The 25,343-nt window shown below is 36.5% G+C and overlaps 1 protein-coding gene across 3 annotated transcripts in view; it reads right to left on the bottom strand.

Moving 5' to 3' along the window:
- LRRIQ1 (leucine rich repeats and IQ motif containing 1) overlaps positions 1–25,343 on the bottom strand; it is a 3,765,329-nt gene that overhangs the window by 3,106,256 nt on the left and 633,730 nt on the right. For all 3 annotated transcript variants that reach the window (XM_044088432.1, XM_044088431.1, XM_044088433.1), the window contains one exon: positions 23,629–23,855. In XM_044088432.1, the coding sequence (XP_043944367.1) occupies positions 23,629–23,855 (227 nt within the window). The remainder of the gene's footprint in view (positions 1–23,628; positions 23,856–25,343) is intronic.

Below are 25,343 nucleotides of genomic sequence, written 5' to 3' on the forward strand. Positions count from 1 at the left end.
GGAAAAAAGGCAGGTTTTATAAATAGAAAACTGTTAAATTTTATAGGGAATAAAAAAGGAAGAAATAAACTCTCTACTCTTAAATGTGCGAGAGCTCAAGGCAACCACTTCTAAATGTGAAAGCAGAAAAACAGATCAGAGGTATGTTAGGGATTGGTGCATTACGGGTAAGGGGAGAGCTTGAGAGTTTTTTTTTTGGTGGCCACAAGCTAAAATAATGGCCAGGTTGGATTCATGGATCATTTCCAAACCCAACTGTTGAGGAATGAATGAAAATTGACATAAGGCTATGCAAATTTAGTTCCTATACTGAATTCCCATCTTCCATGCTAAATATTTTTATAAATTTCTTTAGAAATCTATTCTCTTTTACTGCATTTTCCCTTCTAGGTCCCCCAGATACCTCCTTGCTATTGCAAATAAAGTTCCATTCCCTGCCTATAAGTAATATTCCCTGCTGAAAGATGATTATTTCTCCCACAATTTTCTTAAGCTTTATAATAGCAGTTTTTGGTGTAATATAAATATATGCCAGAGTAATCCTTCTCCATTGCCAATAGTCCCTTACTACCACAAATTTAGCTTTATTGCTTTTTTTCCTCTTCTATCACTATTGCATCCCCTCTAACAATTAGCATTTTTACTCCCATTTTCCTTTGGCCCTGACATTCTGATTAATATCCAACCTGAAAACTTTTCTTTGTCAAATTCACATGCTCATGTGTTTCTGTATGGGTCTCCTGCAGCATTGTTATTTGCAACTGCATTTCTTAATACAATTCAGTACTCTTTCCTTTTTGTCTATACCTGCAAGGCCATTTACATTTCAAGATACTATGGATACAGTAGACATTAGGATAAAAAGCTACTGTTCTCACTTAATATGCATGGCATTTTTTGTATGTGTATTTCCAAATTTTGTCTTACACACACATTGTTTGGCAGGCTGATCTTTTATACAGGTTTTATTTCCACCTCTATTTAAACCTATGTCATACTTTCAAGACTTTTTGCTTTAATGAAAATCCATAAAGAAAACAATTAAATACACTTAAAGGAAACACTCTTATCTTCTATTAGCCCTACATTTTCAACAAATGAACTTTAACCCTCCAGATATCAAATGCCCTAAATGAACAGCTGGACCCACAGGCATATCCAATCAAAAATTAAGATTACAAGTGCAAAAGCGCACGTGACATTCTGTATACCCTCTTATACCCATTGTCATTTGTTCTTTCCTTATCTCTATTTCCATGCAGCTGAGAACAGCTTGTATGACTTCAGAGAACATTACATTTTAGCCCCACACAAAAAGTGCACTGGCTATCTTTAAATGAAATTAAATTATTCACTACTTCATTAAATGTGTTAAAGTATTTAGACTGCTAGGGAGGCTACTATCTCTTATTTGCTTCTCATAATTTAAAACTATTTTTCACTGAACTGCTTGCCATAGTACCTTTAAATTTTGTATTTTTCTCAGCAAAGAACCTGAGGGGGAAACAATCACAAGATTGTTTGCACCTGCAGACAGCTCATCTTCATGTAAAATGTAGTCAGCAATGAAAAAAAAGAACAGCTAACAACTTTGCAGATTAATGAAGTAGTCTTTGTAAATTTCACTTAGAAAATAATGCACAGAATTCCCCTGGCTAACTGCCTTAATTTGCAAGCTTCTTATCTCTCATTGAAACTGTCTGTTATGGAAAAACAAGCTAATACAGTTACAGATGCAAGAAACTTAGCATTTTCATGGCTATCATCATTGTGTTTTATTTTTCAAGCCTAACTGCTTACAAATAACATGTTTATAGCTTAAGGCAAGGACATTAATTTATTGATCCACCCTTTTAAAACAAAGGTAATCATCATCTTAATTGAACATATAATATAATTTACTTTCATAGGTTTACTTTTTCATAGGTTCGTACTAGGCTAACTGCCCTTGGGAGCCATTTTAAGTCTAGCCAATTAGCCAATCTAAGAATCAAACCTTGCACATTATGCCTGCTAGGTAAATACTTGACCATTATGCCAACCTCCCACCTGAAAACACACAGCATTAGTCCTCTGCACTAACTGCTAGCAGAAAACATCCATTACTCTTTTACACACCATCTTCACCCCAGCAGCCCACAATCCCAGCATTGTATTAACTTAAACTTGCTTCTGCTAAGCATTTATTTTCTTGTTATACTGTAAAGCCTATAGTTCTTACATCTTAAAAAAGTAGTCATTTACTTTGATATTTTAACACATACAGCATTCACTTTAAAGACCCCCCAAAACATTTTAAAAAACCCTGACTGCACACCCTATAAACTGCTTTACAATATAACATGCAGTTTATACAATGAAATGTTTTATATAAATACTAATAAGAACAAAAGTTGTTTTACTTACAGTTACTTCTTTTCCCCTCTAGTAACTTTCTAAAGAAAATATGTGGGTTATGTGCCTTATAGATCATCCACAAGTTTAACAAAATCAATACATGTCCAGTCTTTTTTTCAGCCACCTTTTTGCAAAGCCTTGTTTCACAACTGTGATTGATGCTTTATAATTTCACATTTATTCTCTAATTTCAGTACAGCTAGTCGTCTCCCTCATCTCCATCTCCCAACACTCAATCCTGCTTCTTGTCCAAGGTACTTGTGATTCTTCTAGTCATTACATGTGCTTTCTTCTGTCTCGCAAGCATTTTGCTTTGGAAAAGGTTTCATTGGTAATGTCTCTCTATGAGCTTTATTGTTAGAATAATGGGAAACAGAGTCCATTCTGCTTGTTGGCTCACTTTTTTTTGGATAAACTTTTTATGTCCTCCTTAGCCTGTCTTGCATCAATAATGTCTTTGATCCTCTAGGAAAAAATATACCTTGAAGACAGCTGAATACAGCAGCTTGAATCTCACATATGCCTTTCATCATTCCCTGTTTGGCACGATAAATTTGCTTCTCTTCTGCATGGTGTACAGTAAATAATCATTTTTGATAAACGTTGTCTCCAATTTTTAATACTTTTCCATTCTTCTGCAGTTTTGTCAGGATCAACTCTTTTCGCAGGTATGATTGCATCATTACTAATGTAGTTCAGTTGCTCCTTTCTCATGGCTAGGTATGGAGCATGCAGACGATGAGCCCATTCAATTAAAAAAATCCTGCTGTGGAACACCAGTCCAGTTGCTTATTTGAATGGTCATAAAATTAGTATACAGTCTGCTCACTCCAGTTTCTCTAATATAATGGAATGTTTCAGGTTTTCTCCTTATGCTCGATCTTCTAACCTTAACCATCAATGGTCACCTCACAGGTGCAGATTCCTGTACCTTCAGTCCAACCTGGCTGTATACCAGGAGTATATGTCAGGACAAACTGAAATTCCAAAACAGGATTGCTGAGAGTCCAAATATATACAGCAATCCCTTCAACTAAATAATTTTAAAAACAAATTCAATCTAGTTCCAAATCCTCTTTCTTCAAAAAGGAGACTGACTCCAAATCATTCCTTTTATAGGTTTTATTGGAAAAGCGTTTTTGTCCTTCTAGGCTTCATTAGAGCTAGTTCTTACATCTAAACTTTCAAACATTATGATGCTAATATAAATACTGTTATGGGGGCATAGTATGCAATGGACAACCTAGTTCCACCTGATTGGTCTTTCACATGCTCAGAATTAAAATATCTGATAGGGTAGTAGACCCATCCCCATTTGTATGGTAGGAGCTTTCCCTAGCTCAGAATGTAAACATAAACATAAACATCTGACAGGGTGATAGACCCATCCAGATTTGCATTGGGATGCTCACCAAGTAGTGCTTGGTAAGCACAGGTCTCCAAACCTTGGAACTCCTATGTATTGCTAAACTTTGTTATTGACCAACCCTGTAATTCCATAAAGTGTCCTTTTATGTAAAACTCATAATCAATATGTGTGACTGACAAAATGAATTTTACAAAATGGTTTATAGACATTTTTTTTTTGTGGTTAACAAACATTACTATCTTTTTTAATAAATCACTTATCATTTGGCCCTGGAATCAGCTGTTAGTTTCAATTAACTGCATCTTGATTATCATTGTCATTTTTTTCTGTTTACTAATATTAAGACCCATTCATTATCTAAAATACTTTTAAACTGACAGAACAACAAAAATAACTTCTCTTATCATTTAACATAAGCTGCTGGTGGGTTCTGTTAACCAAGTAGTGTTTTTGCTTGTTTGTTGCAAGCTTCTTCAGATCCTGAGCTAACCTATGAATCATGCAGTGGTTGGACTGTGCAGAAGTATTAATTGTACTGAAGTGAGCTCACAATATGGCACTGAAGAGATTTATTAATAATGTTATTTCAGTCTGTAGCAAGGAAGACAAAACAATAGTAAAGAAGTACACATTATGAGAATACACCAAGAGGTCATAATAAACTTGCTTCTAATCTAATTTTCTAGCAGAGCCTTGACTTTGGGTGTGAATCTATAGCAGAATTCCAGAGAAGTGCTCCAAGAAGTTGTAAGGAGGATAAAAAAAAATATGACTAGGAGAAATCTGAAGAACTAACCCAAGCAGTTGTAGAGATGAACCAATGACATAAGGCAAAAAAGTGATGACATAAATCCACATATAGTAACATAACTTTCTGGTGGAAATTTGATTTAGAGTGTAGCTCTCTAGCAGAAGCCATGGGATTTATTTTTTAGTACAAGAGTTGTTATAGGCTTCGTAATTTTTTTGAACACCTTTAATGGAACAGCTGTTTAGTCAAGGAATGTTGTATGCATTATGTTGAACTTGCCATTCTAATTATCTTTCTATCAGGATTGCATTTTTGTTGCCATCCAGGGGCTCAAATTCAACACAATCCAGGAAATGTAAATGAAGATGGAGTCCTTACCCATGCTGTGTTTTGCAAGTGCAATCACGTGTCTGACAAACAGTGTGAAATGTGGATTTTGAGTTTATTGCCTTCCCCACATAAAAACTTTTACATTTCAGTCTCTATACCCTGTAAACCACTCTTTCAGTGTTACAATCACCCCTGATTTTGCTATGGTATTTGTGGCCTATGCAAGGGCAGATTATGTGGTCTATTCCTGCTGCAAAACCTGCATTTCTGAGCTCCACACCAGCATGTGCCATTAGCATATGTCCTTTTTCCCTGGTCTTTTAATTCAAGGAAGGGTCTAATGTTTTTTCCTTTCTTAAAGATAAAACTTGTGCCTGGTTCAGGGATCTTAGTTACAGGTCTGTTATTCTCTGGTATGATAGAGTTCTCAATGATGGCCCTGCATATTTCTTTATGGTCTATTATAAATGTTATGATCATGGTTCTTTTTCTGGGCTCAGTTTTATTGTAGAGGTGGGTTATTCTGAATTTGTTGTGCCATCTGCTGACTGGATTCAGCAGGAAGGGGTCTTGTGCTATTGTCTAGTTCTTTGCGGGTTCTAGTTTGTTACAGATCCCCCTGCTTTCATACACCCAAGTAGGAAATCTTTTTTGAGCTCATGTAGGTTAAGTAGAACATGCATAAGTTCTTTCAAGACCATTGCAATGTGCATATCCTGCAACTTTATGGCATTGCTTTTGGTTATCTGGGGATGTATACTGGAAAAATGGAGTAGTAGGTTCACTCTTGTTGTTTTCCAATATAGATTATTGGAAAGGAACTCTATTTTAATGCTCTTGCTGACACTGAGATCTAGAAAACATGCAGTATATTGTCTGTGGTTAGTGATAAATTGTATTAAGGATACCCAGATCCCTATATGGGAGTAGAAGTATTTCAGCTGTTTTTCTTCTCTATTCCAGACAATGAAAATGTCATAAATGAAACAGGTCATGTGTTGGTGAAACTTTGAGCAATAAACCACATCTCCTTCCCATTTTGCTAAAGCAACATAAAGCAGGCTCAGGGCCATGGCTACCATCATAGCAATTCCTGTGGTCTGGTGGTCATTAAATTTGAAGACTCGGTTTTCCAACAGCAGCTGGAGAAATTTTGTAGTCAGCTCTATTTCAACAGGAACAGCCCTAGTGTATTTGGATAGTGCCTCCTCTTCAATTCTAATGCAGTAATTGTGTGGTAAAATGGGGTACAAGACTTATACGTCAATTGTGGAAAGTCAAGTTTCAGTGTATGCTGACATCTTTGAGCTTCTGAAGAAAGCTGATAGTGACAGAATATATGATCTGGCTTTAGCTCTAAGGGATTGTATTAAAACTTCGAGGTAATTGGATATGGGCTCAGTTATTGAGCCTCACTTTGCTCTCCATGGGCCACTCAGCACTTGTGGGGCTTAGAGATATGTATGAATTTGGGGGCGAGTAACTTTAATAAGTAGAAAACTGCAAGAATTTCTTGATTTATCATCATACAGTACATCAATCAGAGGCAGAAGTCACATTTTTTCCATTTTCTGCCTGAGGCATTGTTGGGACTGACTCCCTTGGCATTGCTCTTTTTCTCTTTATCACAAAAAGATACTTTATGGTTGAGCCTCTGTACATATAGTCTTAAGTCCACTATAGCGTTGACAAAGTTACTCCTGCTGGGGGGAATAAAAGTCATTCCTTTCTCGAGTACACAATTCCAGCTCTGTGAGGGGGTTTCAAGGAATGGTTCCAGACCTTAGTGTGGAGCTGGGGTGCCCCCAATTTGGTTTGGAATTTGTAAATTTTTCATGTCTCTTTTACCATGCCTCTTTTTACTTGCGTGATGTCAGGTAAATGGCCTCTACTGAGGTAGTGTATTGTTGATAGGTAACTGGCCTTCGTTGTGGTGGGGGTAAAATACCTCTGGAATCTGGAGGGACCTCAAAGGTCTTGGTTGTGTGGATCATAGTTGTGGAGTAATGATTTTTGTCCTGGCTGGTAGGTTTGCAGTCCTTCTGAAAATTCTTTTCTGTTAGGTTTGGTGTCATGTGGCCTGAGGTTTTGGTGGTCCTCTTAGTTTTCTAGGTGGGTTGTTGTTAGACAAGAATGTCCGAGGATCACAAGGTGTGGTATTCAGGTGGTCATGATCATTCTTGTCTTATTCTATATCCAGTTCCAAATCCTCCTCCTTCAACCAACTCCAGATCAGTCCTTTTATAGGTTTTATTATGACATTCCTTTTATAGGTTTGGATTTATTTCATTTTCAGAAATAAAATTATTTGGTTGAAGGGATTGCTCTAAATACCTGGACTCCCTAAGAATTTCTTCTAACTCTACTATTTTTTGAAACAGCTCTTCTTGAGAAGCCTCATACTGTCAGCCCTTTCTTCATTTCAGCCTCTAACGTTTGCAGTTTTATCAGTTCATCTGGATAGTTAAAAATTCTTCTACGTTTTCCAGCCTTTTGTTATTTAAGCTGAGATATTCAGTGTTTCATTGATTGTTATCATCTCTGCGTATATCTGGTTTATATTTTACTCTACATTACCAGAAACAATTTCTTGAAACAAAGCTAGTTTGAATTTCTTTTTGCTGAATACCTGTATGATTTTTCCCAGCTAGTGTTTTGTCTTTACCTTTTCTGGCTGATTTTTCTTTCAGGTTGTCCAATTATTTTCTCTGTGCTGGCATCCAAGCTTACAATTTTACTGGTCCTTTTTTCCCATTTTCTGTTTCCACACTAAAATAGCTTAAATTAAGCTGTTGATGAGTGTGCAGTCATCTTGGAAGTCAGAAGTGGAGTTAAATATTGGGAAAATGTGTTATTATTCAGAAAGACAATAGGTATGAACTCTTGGGAAGTGATGAATGAGAAGAGGTAGATTTTGACACAGGAGAAAATAAGAACAAAATAATGAAAATTCAATAGGAGGAAGGGTAAGAAGAAAAAGAAAATGTTGGAAAAGAGCAAATAACGGAAAAGGATGGTGCAAATATATTAAGTGGTAATGTAAATAGTTTTGGAAATGAGATCAGGAAACTAATGGTAAATGAATGGTGTAAGAAGTTAAAAGCAGAAATTATATGACTATTAAGATACAAGGTGTGCAAACAACATAAAGGGATAGAACTGAAGTTTTATGGGGAAATGATTTATGGGCTGTAGGAAATGAGAAATGTTCAGGTATAGGGATTTTGATAAGAAATGATGAAATCAAAATATTAGATTTTACAACACTATTACCAGGTAGGATGAGGATGTGTGATATAAGAAAAGGAGAAAGATGTGTAAGATTTGCAATTTATACATACACAAATCTTACAGACATGAAACATTAAGTTTTGGTTAATATATGTATTAAAGGAAGAGAAGGGAAAATAACAGAAGATATAAATTTATTAAGGGAAGCTATAAAATATGGAGGACTACATATAGATAAAGAGAATGGACTCATCAGTGAGGGATTTCAAAAAAGATTGTGTAATATGTTCTAATGAAATGGAAGAAAGAGAAGGAGGTGTGGAGAACAGTGAATTTTCTGATCATGTATAGACAAGAATAGGTGACAATAAGCAGATAATACAAGAAGAAAGATGAATACAAAGATTAAATGGTGAAGTTGATAATGATTGAATTTTATGGAAATTGGTCTGTATGGTGGGTAGTTCTTAAAGGAAAGTATAACGGCATTTTGAATGGTCAAAAAATAAAAATAAAAAGGAATGCAAAGAACAGTGGAAGAGCTTCAACTAGAAAGTGAGTAAAAGGGGAAATATGAAAAGAGCAATAGGAAGAAAATTGTAGGAAAAATAGAGAAAGGCAAAAAATTTGTTATATATGGAAAAAGTTTTCTTAAAAAGAAAGAGAAGTTATTACCTTATTTAATAAAATGAGTAAGAATAAAAGGAAGAAAGGATAAAAAGTATGATGAGGATGGTGGTTTAAGATATAAACAAACATATACAATAGAAACAGTGGAAAGATTTATAGATAAAACATATGAAATGGAAGAAGTTTATAAACATGAATGGTGTGTAAAAAAGATCTGAAAGCTCAAAGGTGGAAATGGAAAAGGAGACTACTGTGAAAGAAATGCTACAAGTGATGGGGGTATCAGCTCCAGGATTAGATACACTAAATAAAGATTTTTACAAGTCAATAGAAATAAAAGAAAATGTGCTTTTTGCAAAGTATTAAATGAATGGTTAGATAAAATGATATTGCAAGAAGTAGTACGTAATTGAGAGATAAAATGTATATGGAAAAATTAAGGGAAAGATATAAAAAATTGGAGACCTATAATGTTAGGGAATACTGATTGTAAAATATTTATAAGAACAATACAAAAAGGTTGTAAAAAGTGTTGAATAAAGTAATACAGGATGGAGTGCTTAGTGTTAAAGGAAGAAAAACAAGGGAAATGTTAACAGTAAAAAATAGTATGATTTTGATAGAAAAAATGAGGTAAGATTAGTTGTGTGTGACAAAGAAGGCATTTGATAAAACAAGTCATAAGGTTATGTGGGAAATTTTGGATGCATATGAAATAAGTAAAAACAGTGGAAACTAAATATAAAGTTTGTTATGAAAATTTATGGCTAAACATAACAGTGAATGAATGGATGGGGAAAAAAATCAGTATATGAAGGGGAGTGAAGTATTGGCATCCCTGAAGTATGTGCATTCTTGTTTTAGTAATGAATGCAGTTATTCAAATTTTTATGTCAGAAATGGAAAGGAAATGAGATACCAGCATGTCTGTCCTATGAAGATGATTTGATTATTGTAGCAAAAATAGAGGATTGATAATGAAAGTGTTATAAAATCTGTGGTGGTTTTGAGACTAAATAAGGAAAAAAGAGGGGTTTGGTAAAACAAAGAAAATCATTTTTATTTATTATAACAGGAAGGAAATGATTATATTAGGAGTCAAGTTTGAAGAAGATGAAAATACAATGAATAAGAGCATAGTGAAGGTGGGAGAAGTAAAAAACAGTTGCTGGCATGGGGAAAAAGTTTTAATTTATCCTATAATAAAAGATTTATATGTTAAATACATATATTCTTGGTAAACTTGCTTTTTTATGGGAATGTACATGTAGGGAAAATGGAAAAAAGAGTTGGCATATTTTTTCAGGTTTATATTGGGTTGGACTATGAATACTATTAAAAAAAGAGGATTGATAAGCAATGAAACAAAAAGACGGTTAGAACTGAAGAATCCCATTATGAAAAAAATTGTGAAAGACAGGGAAAAGAAAAAGGTGGGAAAACTGTTACATGAGAGTTATGAAGAAATATGCAAACAAGTAAAAGGGAAAAGACAGACTGAAAGATATTGTGGAAATAAAGGAATATGTAAATAAGGGAAAGATACACAGAGTAAAACTGATAACTACTAAGAAAAGGAGCGAGTGGAATGAAAAAAATTCTTGAAAGAATGTTTTGTTGTACATCCAGGAAAGTAAATAATGTGGGAAGAAATAGCCAGGGAATTGTTATGGCTAGGCTTGTATAGGCCCTAGGGCTGATAGCCTAGTACCAACCTATGAACCTATGAACCATGGAATAATTTGTCATAAGAGATCAAATATGTTATAATGCAAAGGAGAAAAAAGTCTGCAGAATTTTATGAAGCTGGAGACTTTTTTTGTGGAGAATTTTGTTAAAAAAGCTACATGTAACAGAAAAAAAATTTGGAAAAATGCAAAACTTTTCTATAATGTATAATGAACAAATTTCTTGAAAAAAGTTTTAAAATGAGTGTAGGTATAAAGGTTTCAAGAAAATGAATATGCAAATTATATGCATCAAATGTGAGAAAAGAAAGAAGGATGAAATTGATAAATGGGATACAATATTGTTTGTTACAGTCTGTATATTGTGGAAAAATATGAAGGATGTTGTATAATAAAAATATAAGGGACAAAGATGTATTTGTAGAAATAAAAAATGGTTGTGGAAAAAGCAATCAAGGATTGATGCAAATTAAGATAAATGGAAGAAAAAGAAAAATGCATCCACAGCCTTCTAATCTTCCAGCACCACAGGACAGTGTGCTTCTTACTGAATCACTGGCACTAATGCAAACTCTAAGAAATGCCAGAAAATTTTCTTGATCTTGTGTGGCCATGGAAGGGGATCAATAAGCTATAAGTTGAAAGTCTGACTTTTCCTAGTGTGAGTGGAATTCTAAGAACTTGGTGGACAGAGCATCTCTGGGTATCACTTAAGAAGGAATAATATTCCCAATAAGCACCAAGACTCCTCTGCAGTTACCAGTGGACTTAAAGTTGTAATAGGCACCTTTAACACTTGGCAGAACCCTGACACAGAGAGACTGCTCTTTCTGCACTGAACTAATTCTCAGTGATTACACAAGCTAAATTATAGAAGTGCCTCCAGATCAGAAGTTTGTTGTTAATAATCCTAGCATTAAGAAGAGCCACATTAATATTGTCCAATTTATAATTTCTTATGTTGCTTAGGTTGGCATGTTCATTTGAAGAACTCTGCCTAAAAAAGGCACAATGAGGGTGGCAAAAACTTTGGCCAGTATGCGGAAATCTTTAAATTAGAGATGTAGACCGTTTTTTAAAAAAATGGATTATCAATAGTCAAGTTCAAGTGAGAGACATACTGGACCATCCTGAAATGACACCAGATACTTAGCCAATTGTTAAATCCAGTTATCTGTTCTTTGAATCTAGGCATCATTCTTAGGAGATGGATTATTTACTCATCAGGAAAACACAACCAAAGGGCAAGTGGATGCAGGAGCTGTTATCAATAAAATCAAGGACTGATATCTGAACAGTGAGCAGAAAAAAAAAATAGTGGGCACAAGGAAGGGAATGCTTACATAATTAACATGTGGCATCACTATGAGTACTGCCATGAGTGCACATACCCTCTTAAAAGCAGGAATGTTCAGAAAAAGATTCCATTCATTCACAAGGGGAGAGAATAAACCTATTCCAAGACTCATCAAAGAGTGTTGTTGACATTAGATCTCAACGTCCTTTCAAAAGGAAAATTAGAAAAATACTAATATACTTACTTATTTTAACTTGAAGGGGTGTGGGTAAAAAGAACAAGGTATTTACATAGGAAATTGCAGTCATGCAATGAATAGTTTTGATCAGGAGAGAATAAGTGAAGATGGAGTCTATCCATAATAAGTGAAGATGGAGTCTATCCATAATACATTTTATGGGGGTCTCATATTAATGTTGGTTTAACTTCCGTACTTGGCACATAGGACAAAGCTTGAATGTCATAAAAACAAATTATAACAGACAATGATAAGCTGACACTGAACTATTATGAATCCAGTTACTGAAACCTTCCCGAAGGAAGGATATATTGTTAGAAATTTGCAGATCATTAATAAAAAAGCATTATGCCTCCAGAAAGAAATCCTTGACTTCATTAAAAGAAGTACTATGCATATTATTCCAGACATCGATACAGCAGTTCAAAGACTCTCAGTAAAGTGCACAAGTGCAGAAAATGGCTGACTATAGGCAATCACCCGAAGATGTAAGAAGTGGTGTTATCATTAAAGGTTTTGCAGCAAAACATTGCCTTCAACAAAAATCTTTCTTGGTGAAATAAATAGGAACTAATGAAGCATTTCAGATGAAGGAGTGGAATTCTATAAAGTATATTGCTCAGCCTCTCACCAGAAATAGGTCTTGAAACTTCACTGATTGTTAACTTCACATATATACCATAAAATGAGAGGGGTAACTCTGAAACTACTTACTAAACAAAGTTACAAATTATTGTGAAGGACATGCTTATATAATAAACAGGTGACATCATTAAATCAGATTACATGAGTGAAGATAGTTATAGGAAAGTTGAGACTGCAGTGAACGTCTGAGGTATTCTGTTAAAGTCCAAGACAGCAAATGCAATGCAAATGTTTAGCTGCAAAAACATTTTTTACACAATAAGTACAGTTGTATAAGCTAAACTTACCATAACAATAGATGTTCAAATGATCATTGCTACAGTAGCCTTAGCTATATGGGTTACATCTTGCCAAGGATAGAACAGTTAGACAGCTCCCAAAGCTTCAGGGAAATTTCCACATGCCCAGATTGTTAAGCAGCTTGAGGTGAGCTGACTAAAGGACAAGTTTGAGAACCAAACCCTTCAGAGCTTTCCAGCCAGGATACAGAAGGAGGCTGAGCCCTGAAAGAACAATGCTAGGAACAACAAAAAATAAACGTCCGCACCATGGCAGAAAAAACACACTAAAATCAAGGGGATGAAGGGACAGAATGGCTACTGCAGCAGTGACCATTCAAACATCTACTTTTACAATAAGTTCAACATACATAACTATACTGTGTTCATCATTTTGATCACTGCTGCAGTAGTCTTAGCTATGGGTAGATTACTTTAACTAACTACATTTGGGAGGTGGAAGGAGAAGAGTCATAGGAGCTCCTTGGTGAATGGTCCCAGCAAAGCCTGGTCTCAACCTAGGGAAGAAATCAAACATATAGTGCTTTGTAAAATATGCACAGAGGACCAAGTAGTAGCCACTAGAATCTTTCTAGAATCCAACCCTTTCCAAAACGTCATAGCTTGGTAGAGTGGGCCGTGAACCTGCCTGGAATAGTTTTGCTATGATAAGTATAATGAAAGTTAATAGCCTTAGACAACCAATTGGAAACAGTCTGTTTTGACACAGGTTGTCCTTTCTTCTTTCTCCACAAGAAATCAACTGATCAGAAGATCTGGAATATTTAGTTCTGACAAGAGAGTACCTGAGTTGTCTGTAGACATCCAAGGTATGGCATACCCTTTCTCACTCACTCCTAGGTTCAGGCAAGAAAATGGAGAGATGGATAGACTTGACTCACCATAAGAGCTTGCAATTCAGACACCTTTTCTGCAGAGATCAGAGCAATCAGTAGTAATGTTTTTCATGTTAAGAGCATCACGTCGGCTGGATTAGTGTTGGTTCAAATGGAGCAAGTGTTTGCTTCTCTAATACAAAAATAAGATCCTAAGGAGGGACTTCCACTGTTCTTGGAAGCCTCTAATGCAAAACCTGTATAGAGAACATTTTGACACGAGACTGCATTAAAAGAGCTGGACCCATGGACAGACATGCTAAAATGGCCAATACATGAACCCTGATAGAGGAATAAGAAATGCCATAGTACAGTAACTCAAACAAAAATTGTAAAACCAGAGAAAAACTAGCCCTGAATGGATGCTGGTGTTGTTGACATCAACTAGAAAACCTTTTCCATCTGATAATATATAATTTTCTAGTAGTAAGCTTTCTTGCTTACATCAGTACCTGTTGCACGTCCTCAGTAAATAGATGCCTAAAAGAAATTAAGACCTTATTATCCAGGCAGTCAGCTGAAGATAACTGATGTCAGGGTGCATCAAGCACCCCTGTCCTTGAATAAGTAGATCAAGTCTGTAAGAAAGCTTGAGGTAATTGCCCCTGGCCATTTCCAAAACAAGAAGTACAGTTGCCTGTGCCAAAAGGGAGTCATCACAATGATCTTGGGAGACTCCTCCTGAATCTTCAACTACCCTGGATATTAGTGGAAAGGGTGGAAAAGCATGCAGGAACATTCCGGTCAAAGGAAAAGAACAACTAACTGTCTTCCAGGCCTTTTAGAACAGAATCCGGGAAAAGAATCTTGCAAGATGACTGTTCAGTGAGGAAGCAAAGAGGTCTACTTGAGGAGCTCCCCACAGATGAATCAAATCTTGGCAGACCCCCTGATCTAGTTTCCATTTGTGAGGGTCTTCCCTGCTCCTGCTCAGCTTGTCTGCCACACAGTTTTATCTTTATTAAATTATCAGATATGACATGGGCAATCTTATATTTATATAAATGAAAAACAAACACTGAAGCCACTTTAGTTGCAAACATTATACATCACAGACACCACTGAAACAACTGCAGCTGCAAACATTATACATCACTTAAAATCTATCAAGTCATTGTCAAGTAAGCATCATATGGTTCATTCACATCCTGCCTCTTAAACCTCACTCCTTCTCTGGATATATTGTTCCCAGAATTTCCATTTTTTTCCTATGTAGTTTTCTCCTTCCCTTTTCTAAAGATCCCAGTGCCAGTTGTTTTACCTCTGTTACTATATTCACTACTTCTAATAAAGTTGGTCTAGACTTTGATTTCCATTTTCTGGTAATTGCTTTTTTGGCAGCCACCATAACTAGACTTAGCAAGGCTTTACTATGTCTAGGCAATTCCGATTCTGTTATCATAGCTCAAAAAAAATCATCTCCCCAGTCAATTCAATCCGCTCACCCAGCATCTCCAACAGAGCGGTCCGCAGGGAATCCCTAAAATCTGCCAACTCACCAAACTCCCAAAAAATATATTCCCAGCCACCTTTTCCTGCCTGTCACACCTCCAACATTTGCTACCCACCTGAGGAAAAATTCTTTGGAGTCTACTTGGGGTATAAAAATACCCATGTAAACACTTCCAGACAAAGATCCTAACTCTTCTAGACTTTGTTGCATATTTGGGAGATACACATATATACCCCATTGTCTATCTGTGAAATGCTTATTCATTCTCTCTTTCCAATTCTTTCTGATCTCTTCTGATTGATTTTTATAGTGATCATGCAATATTTTATATGCTCTATCAATCATTCCTTTTTTAACAGTGACTTATATCTAGATTATATTAAAAACTCTACCAGCACTTGTCTTTCATTTAAGAGTCCCCTATTTCTTTCTCTTTGCCTATACTCTGATATCAATCCTTGATAGGGAAGGCAATCTCTAACCTGCAATCCAAATAAATTCTTGGCCTCTTCTCATTCTATTACCTTTCCCTTTGTAATTATTTGCTGGCAATACTTTGGTTCCTTTCCCAGTTTTCTCCAATAAATTCCAACCCCCTCTTGCCTATTATTAGTATCCCTAACCACAGTTATCTCTATCGGCAGAATCTCTTTTCTCCATTCTCATGGTGGTTTAGATCTTAGAATACTCCTTGCTATTTTATGAATATAATACTCTGTATGATTTTTGTTTTTCTCCTTAAGAGTCTGCATCCAAAATCCCAGTCTCTCTTTATTTATTGAACTTCGCCCATATCATCATCATTCCTTTCCACTTTGAATTATAGTTTTCTGCTTATGTTGTGTACAAGAGCCTTAACTGTGTTGCTCTAAAATACCCCCTCAAATTGGTTAATCCTAGTCCGCCTTATTCTGTTGGAAGAACCAGCTTATTCCACTTGACCCTTCTTGTCTTCCCTTCCCAGATAAAAATCCTTCAACTCTTTTTTAATTGCTATCCACAGCTTCTCCTCTGGTTGATAAAATATGCCTGACCAGTGAATAAGACTAAAGGGACTAAAAAAACATTTTAATTACTTGTATCTTAGTATCCATATCCATATAACATAACTTCCAGTTTCCCAGTTTTTGTATTATCTTCTATTTAGTCTCTTCCCACATATCCTTAGCTGCCAGAACAGTCATTTCTAATCCATACACCTAAATACTTCATTTTATCATGTCCCTATAAATATGGATATTGTTGGCCCACTTTGTGTGGATACATAATTTACTGTTATTTCCTTTATTTTAGCTTCATTAATTTTGTATCCCGAGAAGATTTGAAACTGTCTTAAAATATTCCACAACACTGTAATGTCCCTTTCTGGTCATGTCATGTATAAAATAATATCATCTGCAAATAGAACCAGCTTTTCCTGACAACCATACTAATTATATCCTTGAATTTCTGAGTCCATTATTTTCTTTGCCAATGGTTCTGAATATAATGCAAACAACAAAGGAGAAAGCGGACAACCCTGCCAGGTTCCTTGGTTCCTCTACTCAAGCATAAGTTATCAGAGAGGACTCCACTCACTTTAAATTTTGCCTTCGATCCCTCATATATACTTGTAATCAACCTTATAATTTTATCAGGGAAAGCAAATGCTTCCACTGCCCTACTCATAAAGTCCCAGTCTACTCTGTCAAATGCTTTCTCTGCATCAAGAGCCACCAATAACAGTGGCATTTTCTTACATTCCGCTTCCCTATGAATCATCAGTGTTCTATTAATATTGTCAAATGTTTGCCTCCCCTCCACAAAACCACACTGATCCATATCTATGAATTTTGGTATCACTTTTGCCATTCTTTTAACCATTATAGACATAAAAAATGTATGGTTTAGCATTGAAATGGGCCTGTATGAAGCTGGATCTGATGGATCTTTACCCTCTTTAGGTATTACTGTTACCACCCCTTTTATTTACATGCTTTGTAAAAAATTTGGTACTGGATAATGCCTAGGGTCTTAATCCAGTCATTTCCCTATGCAAGCACACAGATTTTTCTTTTGACATACTCTCTTAATCAGACCCTTCCCTCCCCTGTGCCCCCCTCCTTTTTACATTGCAGTGTCTACATTTCTTAAAACTGAAGAAAAAGAGAGAAGGGAGAAAAAAACAAAACAAAACAAAAGCACCAGTTTATATTAGTATCCCCACTGCATTACAAAAATTAGAAAACTTTAAGTCTAATTGGTTTTGTCTTATCTTTAAAGCTCTCCCAGCCAGGAAAACACATCATTCCTTTCAGAGAACATTACGTCCTAGCCAATTTCTCTTTTTTTCCCTCAGCCAATCCTCTTCCACCAGACTGTCTCCAGTTTTTCTTTATCAGATTGTCTCCATGGAGACATGAGAACCAGACAGCCAGTTTCTTTTTATCAGATTGTTTCCATGAAAACATGAAGACCAGCTGCATAATTGCTACTAAGTATACATGCATTTGCTAGAAAAAAGCCTCATAATATTCAATATTCTTTTTCATTTACTTACTGTCTTAAAACTAGTCAATCTAATGTCCTTAATCCAGTAATTTCCCCATGCAAGAATGACAAAAGCACATTAATTTTAACTTTGTCATGCCTTTTTAACCAGGCTCTTTTTACACTGCATTGCCTATATTTCTTAAAAATGTAAAAGAAGAAAGAGAGAAGAGGGGAGAGAAAAAAAATGCACCTGTGTATAATCCCCATTACATTTAAAAATAGCATGCAAAGAAAACCTGTGTATAATCCCCATTACATTTAAAAATAGCATGCAAAGAAAACCATACACCACAAATAAAGTACTATTAACAAAAAAAGTAAATGTTTTCTTTACTTATGGTTAGCTTTCTCCCTTGTCTTCCCCTCCCTGAAGCATTTTCTGAACATTAAAGCTAAGAAGTAGGGCATATACTTTAGAGTCCCTTACAAGTCCAACAAATTTTGAAAAAGTCCAATATTTCCAGATTTTCTTGTTGTCATATTTCACAAATATAATTATTGCATTGTAATCCCACAGAAAGTTACTGGTTTTATTACTGTTCTTCTCCATCACCCAAATTTTGTCTCTGCTTCATTTCCAATGTACTCTTGATTCTTCTAGTCAAGTCTCATGCTCCCTTCCTTTTCTACATTTCCATTGAAATACTGGAAACTGTTTAACAGGTACAGTCTCTCTGTGATCATTATTACCAGAGAACAAGAAGCAGAATCTCCTCCTGTTTCACAGCTCACTTTTTATTGGACAAACTTTTCTACATCAAAAATTATTTTGTCCCTCCAGGGAAGAATGCCTTAAAGACAGCTGGATACAGCAGTTTGAATCTCAGACCTGCATCTCGACATTCCCTGAATAATGGAATGAATTTACTCCTATTCTGCCTGGTGCACAATGAGTAATCATTCTCTACAAACACACTGCTGTCTCCCACTTTTAGTATTTTGTCCTTCTGCCACAGTTTTGTCAGAATCAACTCCTTCTGCTGGTAGGATTGCATCTTTACTATTAAAAGTTTAGGTTGCTTTCTTATAGCTAGGTGTGCAGCATACACATGATGTGTCCCTTCAACGAACAAATCCTGCTGTGGAATATCAGTTCAGTTGCTTATTTGTGCTTTCATAAAATTAATGTAGTCTGTTTCTTCCAGCTTCTCTGGTATAGCTGAAAATCTCAGGTATTCCCTACGTGCTCAGTCCTCTAATTCTATTATTTTTTTGAAACATCTCTTCCTGAGCAGTTTAATATTCAGCCAGCCTTCCTTCATTTTGACCTCTGATTTTTGCAGCTTTATCATCTCATCTGAATATCTGTTTAAAACGTCTTGCATTTTTTTACTCCATTAGTGTTTTTTAACCACAGCTGTATGCAGTTGTCTTATATCTTCCTGTAGATTACTGGAAGTCATGTCTGAAAGTTGCACTGCTTTTTGCTGAACAGCTGCAGACTTTCCCCAGTCAGTGTTTCTTCCTCACTTTTTGCAGCTGATTTCTTTCCAGGTCTTCTGTATTTCTTTATTTCTGGCATCTAGGTGGTGCACTTACTAGCCAGTTACTGAAATTTACCCATAAACACAAGTCTACTGGCCTTCTCTGCTGAGATTCTGTTTTCACACCAGGAGAGCTGGAAACAAGCTGCTACTCAATGTGCAGCCATCTTGGAAGTCCCCCTCTGCCACACAATTTTGTTCTGACAGAATGTAGGGTGTCTGTAGAGTCAGATTGTGCTGTGAAGTTGTATCCCAAGCTAACATGGATAGTCTGCAAAAGGGATAAAACCTGGTTCCCCATTGCTTGTTGATGTACCACATGACATTGGTATTGTCTGCAACCACTTGACAAGGTCCCAGGAACCAAAGATGGTTAAGAGAGTTGAATGCTTTGATCAGTGCACGCATCTCTTTGATATTTATGTGCTTGCATCTGCCATTGGTGTCCCACATCCCTTGCACTTTTCTCTTTCCTGAAACTGCTCCCCAAGCAAAGTCTGAATAGTCTGTGAAGATTGCTTTGGAACAGGGAGGGAGAAGGGGAGCCCTGCATTTAAAGATATCTGCTGTCTCCATCAAAAGATTTCACTGAGATTTGAAAAGATTAAGGGTATTGATGCTGGGACCAAAGAAATTTCAGATATCACTTTAACTTTCTCATTTTGAGTCTTGCCAGGGATATCATTAGAATCTTAGATGCCATGATATCCAAAATGCAATGACTGAAGTCTGAGTGGAAAACCTTAAAACAGATCTGAATAAAGATTGGTTTATTTCCTGTGGAATAAAAGCTCTTTGCAATGAGGTGTCTATCTGACATCCCAGTAATACAATCATGTGTGAAGCAGTCAAAAAAACTTCTGAATGTTCTCTTGGAATCCCAGCTTGTGTAAGAGATCTCTCACCCAAGACAGAGAGATTCCTCACACTTTGAAAAAGACTCTGCAAAAATAAGCAAGTCATCTAAATATGGAAAATGTGGATACCCTATAGTCTGCAATGAGCTATAACTTGAGCTAGACACTTTGTGAACATTCTTGGTGCACTGGATAGTCCAAAAGGTAAGGCAGAAAACTGATAATGTTACCTAGACACACAAACCTTTAAGAAACATCTGAAGTCTGGATGAATAGATTTGTGATGATAAGCATCTTTTAAGTCCAGCATTACCAGGAAACTTGAAAGAGGAAGAAGAGGTAACAGGTTATGAAGTGACATCATTTTGAATTTGGGCATTATCACAAACAGGTTTAGGAAAGAAAGATCCAGAACTAATCCCATTTTCTTTCTTTGGCACAAGGAACATCCTATAATAAAACCCCTTCCCCACCTGGAAATGAGAAATTGGTTCTATCACTACTTGGAACAGCATGTGATGAAGAACCGGTGGAAACAAGTGTCTGATCTGGAGGATGAGGATCCCATGGAAAGGTGGAATTTCCTTCCTCTGATATCTGTAAACTTGGTGAATGATTTTCAGAACCAATTTGTCTGAAACAATCTGTTGTCAAAGAGAAAAAAATGGAGATTCAGACTTTCTAGAAGAAAAAAGGAGCCGGGTGGGAGGGAGTCACAAGGTCTCTTGGACAGTCATTCAGACTTGTTGGACTGTCCTTGGTTTTGGGAGGTTTGAGACTTGTTTTAGGAACCCCTATTTCTTCTTAAACGTCTGTTTACCTGAATTTTGCTGAGACTTTTTATTCTGTTTTTTTGCCAAAATTGGATGAGGAGATAAAAAGTCCCTTGAACAATTTGGAAAAGGAAAGCTGAAAAATCTTACAGATTCCCTGCATCAGCTTGTGCTTACATCACACTTTTTGATCACCTCAGCAGCAGAGGGACCAAATACAAAATCTCTATCCAAGGGAGAATTTAAAACCTTGCTTTTAACACAATCTAGGGGGGGGGGTTCTGAGAATACAGCCATGCAACCTCCTAAAAACAGTACTAGTGGCCACAGTCTTGGAAGAAGTATCAACAGAGACATACACTAAACTATATAAAGTAGACTTTTCTTCACAAAAGAAAATGCAGATAAACATTCCTCATACATTCACAATTTGTCAGAACAAACTTTAACATATGAGCCTGACGATTCAAAATTCTGAAAATCAAAGTTGTAGAAGTAAACATTTTTCTCATACCTGTCAAACATTTTCTCATCCTTATCAGAAACAGTAGGATTGGAATTAACTAAGTGCTTAGCAGTGGAATCAACTAAAGCTACAGCTGCTGGGTCAGGTTTGGGAATACTGTATAAAAATTAAAAGACTGAGGAACTTTATATATCCTATATGCTTGTTTAGGGGCAGCTGGCTGACTATCAGGAAAATTTCAAGTAGTAACACACACATCCTCTAAAGCAGTCAGAACAAGAGGAATCAGTGTATGTCTGGAAAATCCTTTTATAACAACTCAGTATTTTCTGAGGGGACTGAGAAACCTCAGTGGTCTCCCAATGAAAACACAGGCACATTCTAGCAGTAGTTTCAGATAAAGAGAAACCCTCACAGGGAGAATCAGAAACTGCACTTTCCTCTTGAGTCTGAATCATAAATTTGAGGAAAAAACTCAGCATCTGTTCCTGCATCTTCCTGTTCATATTCAGAATATTGAATCTCTTCAGGAAAAGAGGAATATCTCTTGATTTTATCAGACATTGCTTTTTAAGAAGGATCAATGGTCTAAATAAAACCCTGAGCCAGACGCAGTATACTACTCCTATCCAAAGAAATTTGAGGAGCAGTAGATACATGCTTGGTTTTCTGTTTCCTTTTCACAGGAAAATTGAACCAACCTTGTTATTAATGGCAATAGCTACTTTACCAAGAATGCGAGCAGCATTCTGACACAACAGGGAAACCTTCCCTGGCCCTGTCTCACGATCAACAAGAGTGGCTCTCCCTCGCCCACTGAGGGGAGCCCCAACAGCCAGAGAGAAAGTAGCTAACTCTTAGTCCACAGTAGATATAGGTGGTACTCCAGAGGAATCTGAAGTAAAAGATGAGTGGTCTGAGGTACAACAAATGGCCACAACAGAGTCATCCACCTGTGGCTGAGGTAAATTGCTAGCTTGCTATGGTGGTAAAGGGTCTATATCACTTAGCTGAATCACTAATGAGTGAACACCTATTCATCAAAACATTTTTTATCGATGTTGCTAATCATCAAATGCCATTTTAATGAAAATTTTACCTAGGGCAAACCAAGTGACCATGAAAAAAATCAAAAAATGTAAAGCCTACCCAGATGGTGGGGCATAGCTCCCCCTAATGTGGAAGGTGTGCCCCCACCCCAAATAAATATACCAACTCCAAGATCACACTACAGTGGGGAAATAGGAAAATTTGAGATGATGGCCAAACACTGGTTTGCCCTAGGACAAACTTGCTGTTCGATGATTAGCAGCTTCAATAAAAAAAAAGTTTGATGAATAGGTGTTCTCTCATTAGTGATTTAACAAAGTAATTTACACCCAGTGACAAAGGCTGTTTGCTTATTTTTTTTCTTTTTGTGACTAGAAGAAGGAATGGCAGTGGGACTGGGTAATCTATTTCATGGTCAAGTTGAGAACGGTGCTCTTTCCTGGGGAAGACAAGCAGCAATTGCCAGTAAACACTGTCAGTCCACAAAAGTTACTCTTTTTTGACAGAAAAACACAGTAAAAAGCACTTTAAAACAGTATACCAGACCCATAAAAGAAAAATAAATACAATTTCTCCCCAGAGAAAATGTTTTTAGTTACTTTACAGTACTTCTAATAAAATGTGTGCTCTGTTTAAAAGTATGTTGCAATCTCAAGATAGTTCATTAAAACAAAACACTCCTAGCTTTAAAATAAGTTTTCTGAACAGGAAAGTAATGAAATATCAATAAAATTAAGAAAATGGAAGTTTTCCCCAAAGGAAACTTATCTGCTCAGCAAAGGAAATCACAAACCGACCATAAAGCCTCAAAAGCCTCAGAGGAGCATACTCTTCGGCAGCAATAAAGCTATGAAGGCTTTGCACCCAAAGTTGTCTTGTAGTGGTATGCAAATTATGGAAATCTACATTGTGGTTTTCAAAGAGGTCAACACATTCAGAACTGACATTGGTCAAGTACTAAAAAGAAGAAATAGTTGCTCATACATTTGGACCAGAAATATAGAACTTGACACTGGAGGCACAGAAGAATAGTGTATTTTATATGAGCAGGTGAGAATAGCAAGTGAAATGGAACAACATTATAAATAAATCTTACTTTATTAATAATAATAATAATAATAATAATAATAACGAGGACTCGTGTGTAAGGTCTGCAAAGCAATGTAAAATAAAGACATTGTTAACCAAACTGTCTTGGAAAAGAAGGTACAAATACACAGCTCTTAATCACCTTATTAGATTTATGCATCAGATATACTGTACCATGTGCTTCATTTCCAACTTTCTTCTTTCTTCGTCAAACTGCTGCTGCCTTAATAGCTTCTTCTCCTCTTCATCCTTTAACTGCTTTTCATGCAGCACTTTCAGCATCTTAAGTTCAGACATTTTATTTTCTTCCATTTTATTTTGTTCTTCTTCCCACTGAAGAAGTTCTTGCCTGCATCTTTCTTCTGTCTCTATATAATCAAGGGTTACTGCAACTTCATCACCTACAAGGAATTAAAATGTTAAATATGATGTTTTATAAAATAAACTGGAACAAAAGAACACAATAGTTAACATTATATACTTCATGAAGTCTTCAGCTGGAGCACTTAATCCATTTTCATCTAGCTCAAAACCTGCTTGAGAGAGAACCTTCTGCTGTTTGCAGCACAAGCAAAGTTACCTGATGGAAGGGGCAGCACATCAGAAAAGTGTGACATTTAACTCAAAAGCTATTTTTTTTCAGTTTGTTAACAACATAAGCCCATTGGAAGACAAGTGCAAATTTTCAAAGGTGCTCTAGGAGTGCAATCAGGTTAAGTGACTTGCTCAAAAAAGTACAGTTGTGTACACTTACCATAAATGTAGACGTTTGAGTGCATTCACTGTTGCAGTCATTACATTCGGGTAATCTGCTGGCAGGTTGCCCTCTGTCGGCCTGATTAACAAAGTGGGTCCTGCGTCGGTTGCTGTCCCTTCTTCCATGATGTCAGGTCGTCAGGGGTATAAAACATGCAGCCGACGCCATTACATCAGTTTTTCTTGCCCCAGATGTCAGGTGCCCCCCAAAAGGAGAGCCAAATATTTACGTAATTAAAAACACAAAAATATACCTCCAAACAAAAGCAAATACACCAAAAAGGCTTTTAAGCATAGTAAAGAATAGGAGAAGTATAGTAAGAGGAAAAACAGGGGGTTGGAGGGAGGGTAACCAGGACTGCAACAGTGAATACACTTGAACATCTACATTTATGGTAAGTGTACACAACTGTACTATGTTCTTCATGTTTCACTGTTGCAATCATTACATTTGGGTAGATTCCCAAAGCTATGGTTGGGAGGATGGATTTATACAGCATTAGGACCAGCTATAAGGCCCTGCAGGACAGCAGAGGCAAAGCAAGCTCTGGATTTAGAGAAGAAAGGTAAATGGTAATGTTTGGTGAACGTATGAACTAAGTTCCAGGTAGCAGCTTCTAGAATGTCTCTGGTAGGAACACCTCTGAGAAAGGCTGTAGAAGTAGATGCAGCCCTGGTGGAATGAGATCTGATCCCCAGGGGGATAGTTTTACCATGGTGCATATAGCAGAAATGAATACAATGGCTTATCCATATTGAAATAGTCTGATTTGAAATAGCCTTTCCCTCTGCCCCTGCAGCAAATGCCACCAGTAGTTGTTCAGATTTTCTTTGAGATTTTGTCCTGTTTAGGTAAAATCTAAGTTGTCTATGTACATCCAATGAATGCAGAATCCGTTCCCCCTTGTTCTGTGGATTGGGAAAGAAAGTTGGCAAATAAATGGTCTGATTCAGAGCCACACTGGATACCCACCTTAGACATGAAGGATGGATTGGTTTTGAGAGACACTCTGTCCGCATGAAAAATAATGAAAGGCTCCACTGCCATAAGAGCCTGTAATTCGGAAATCCTTCTAGCCGAAGTGACTGCTAAAAGGAAAGCTGTTTTCCAGGAGAGAAATTTTAAGTCTGCA

The sequence above is a fragment of the Protopterus annectens genome, chromosome 11.part0 (genome assembly GCF_019279795.1).
Source record: "Protopterus annectens isolate FY-2018-M chromosome 11.part0, PAN1.0, whole genome shotgun sequence".
Lineage (NCBI taxonomy): Eukaryota > Metazoa > Chordata > Ceratodontiformes > Protopteridae > Protopterus > Protopterus annectens.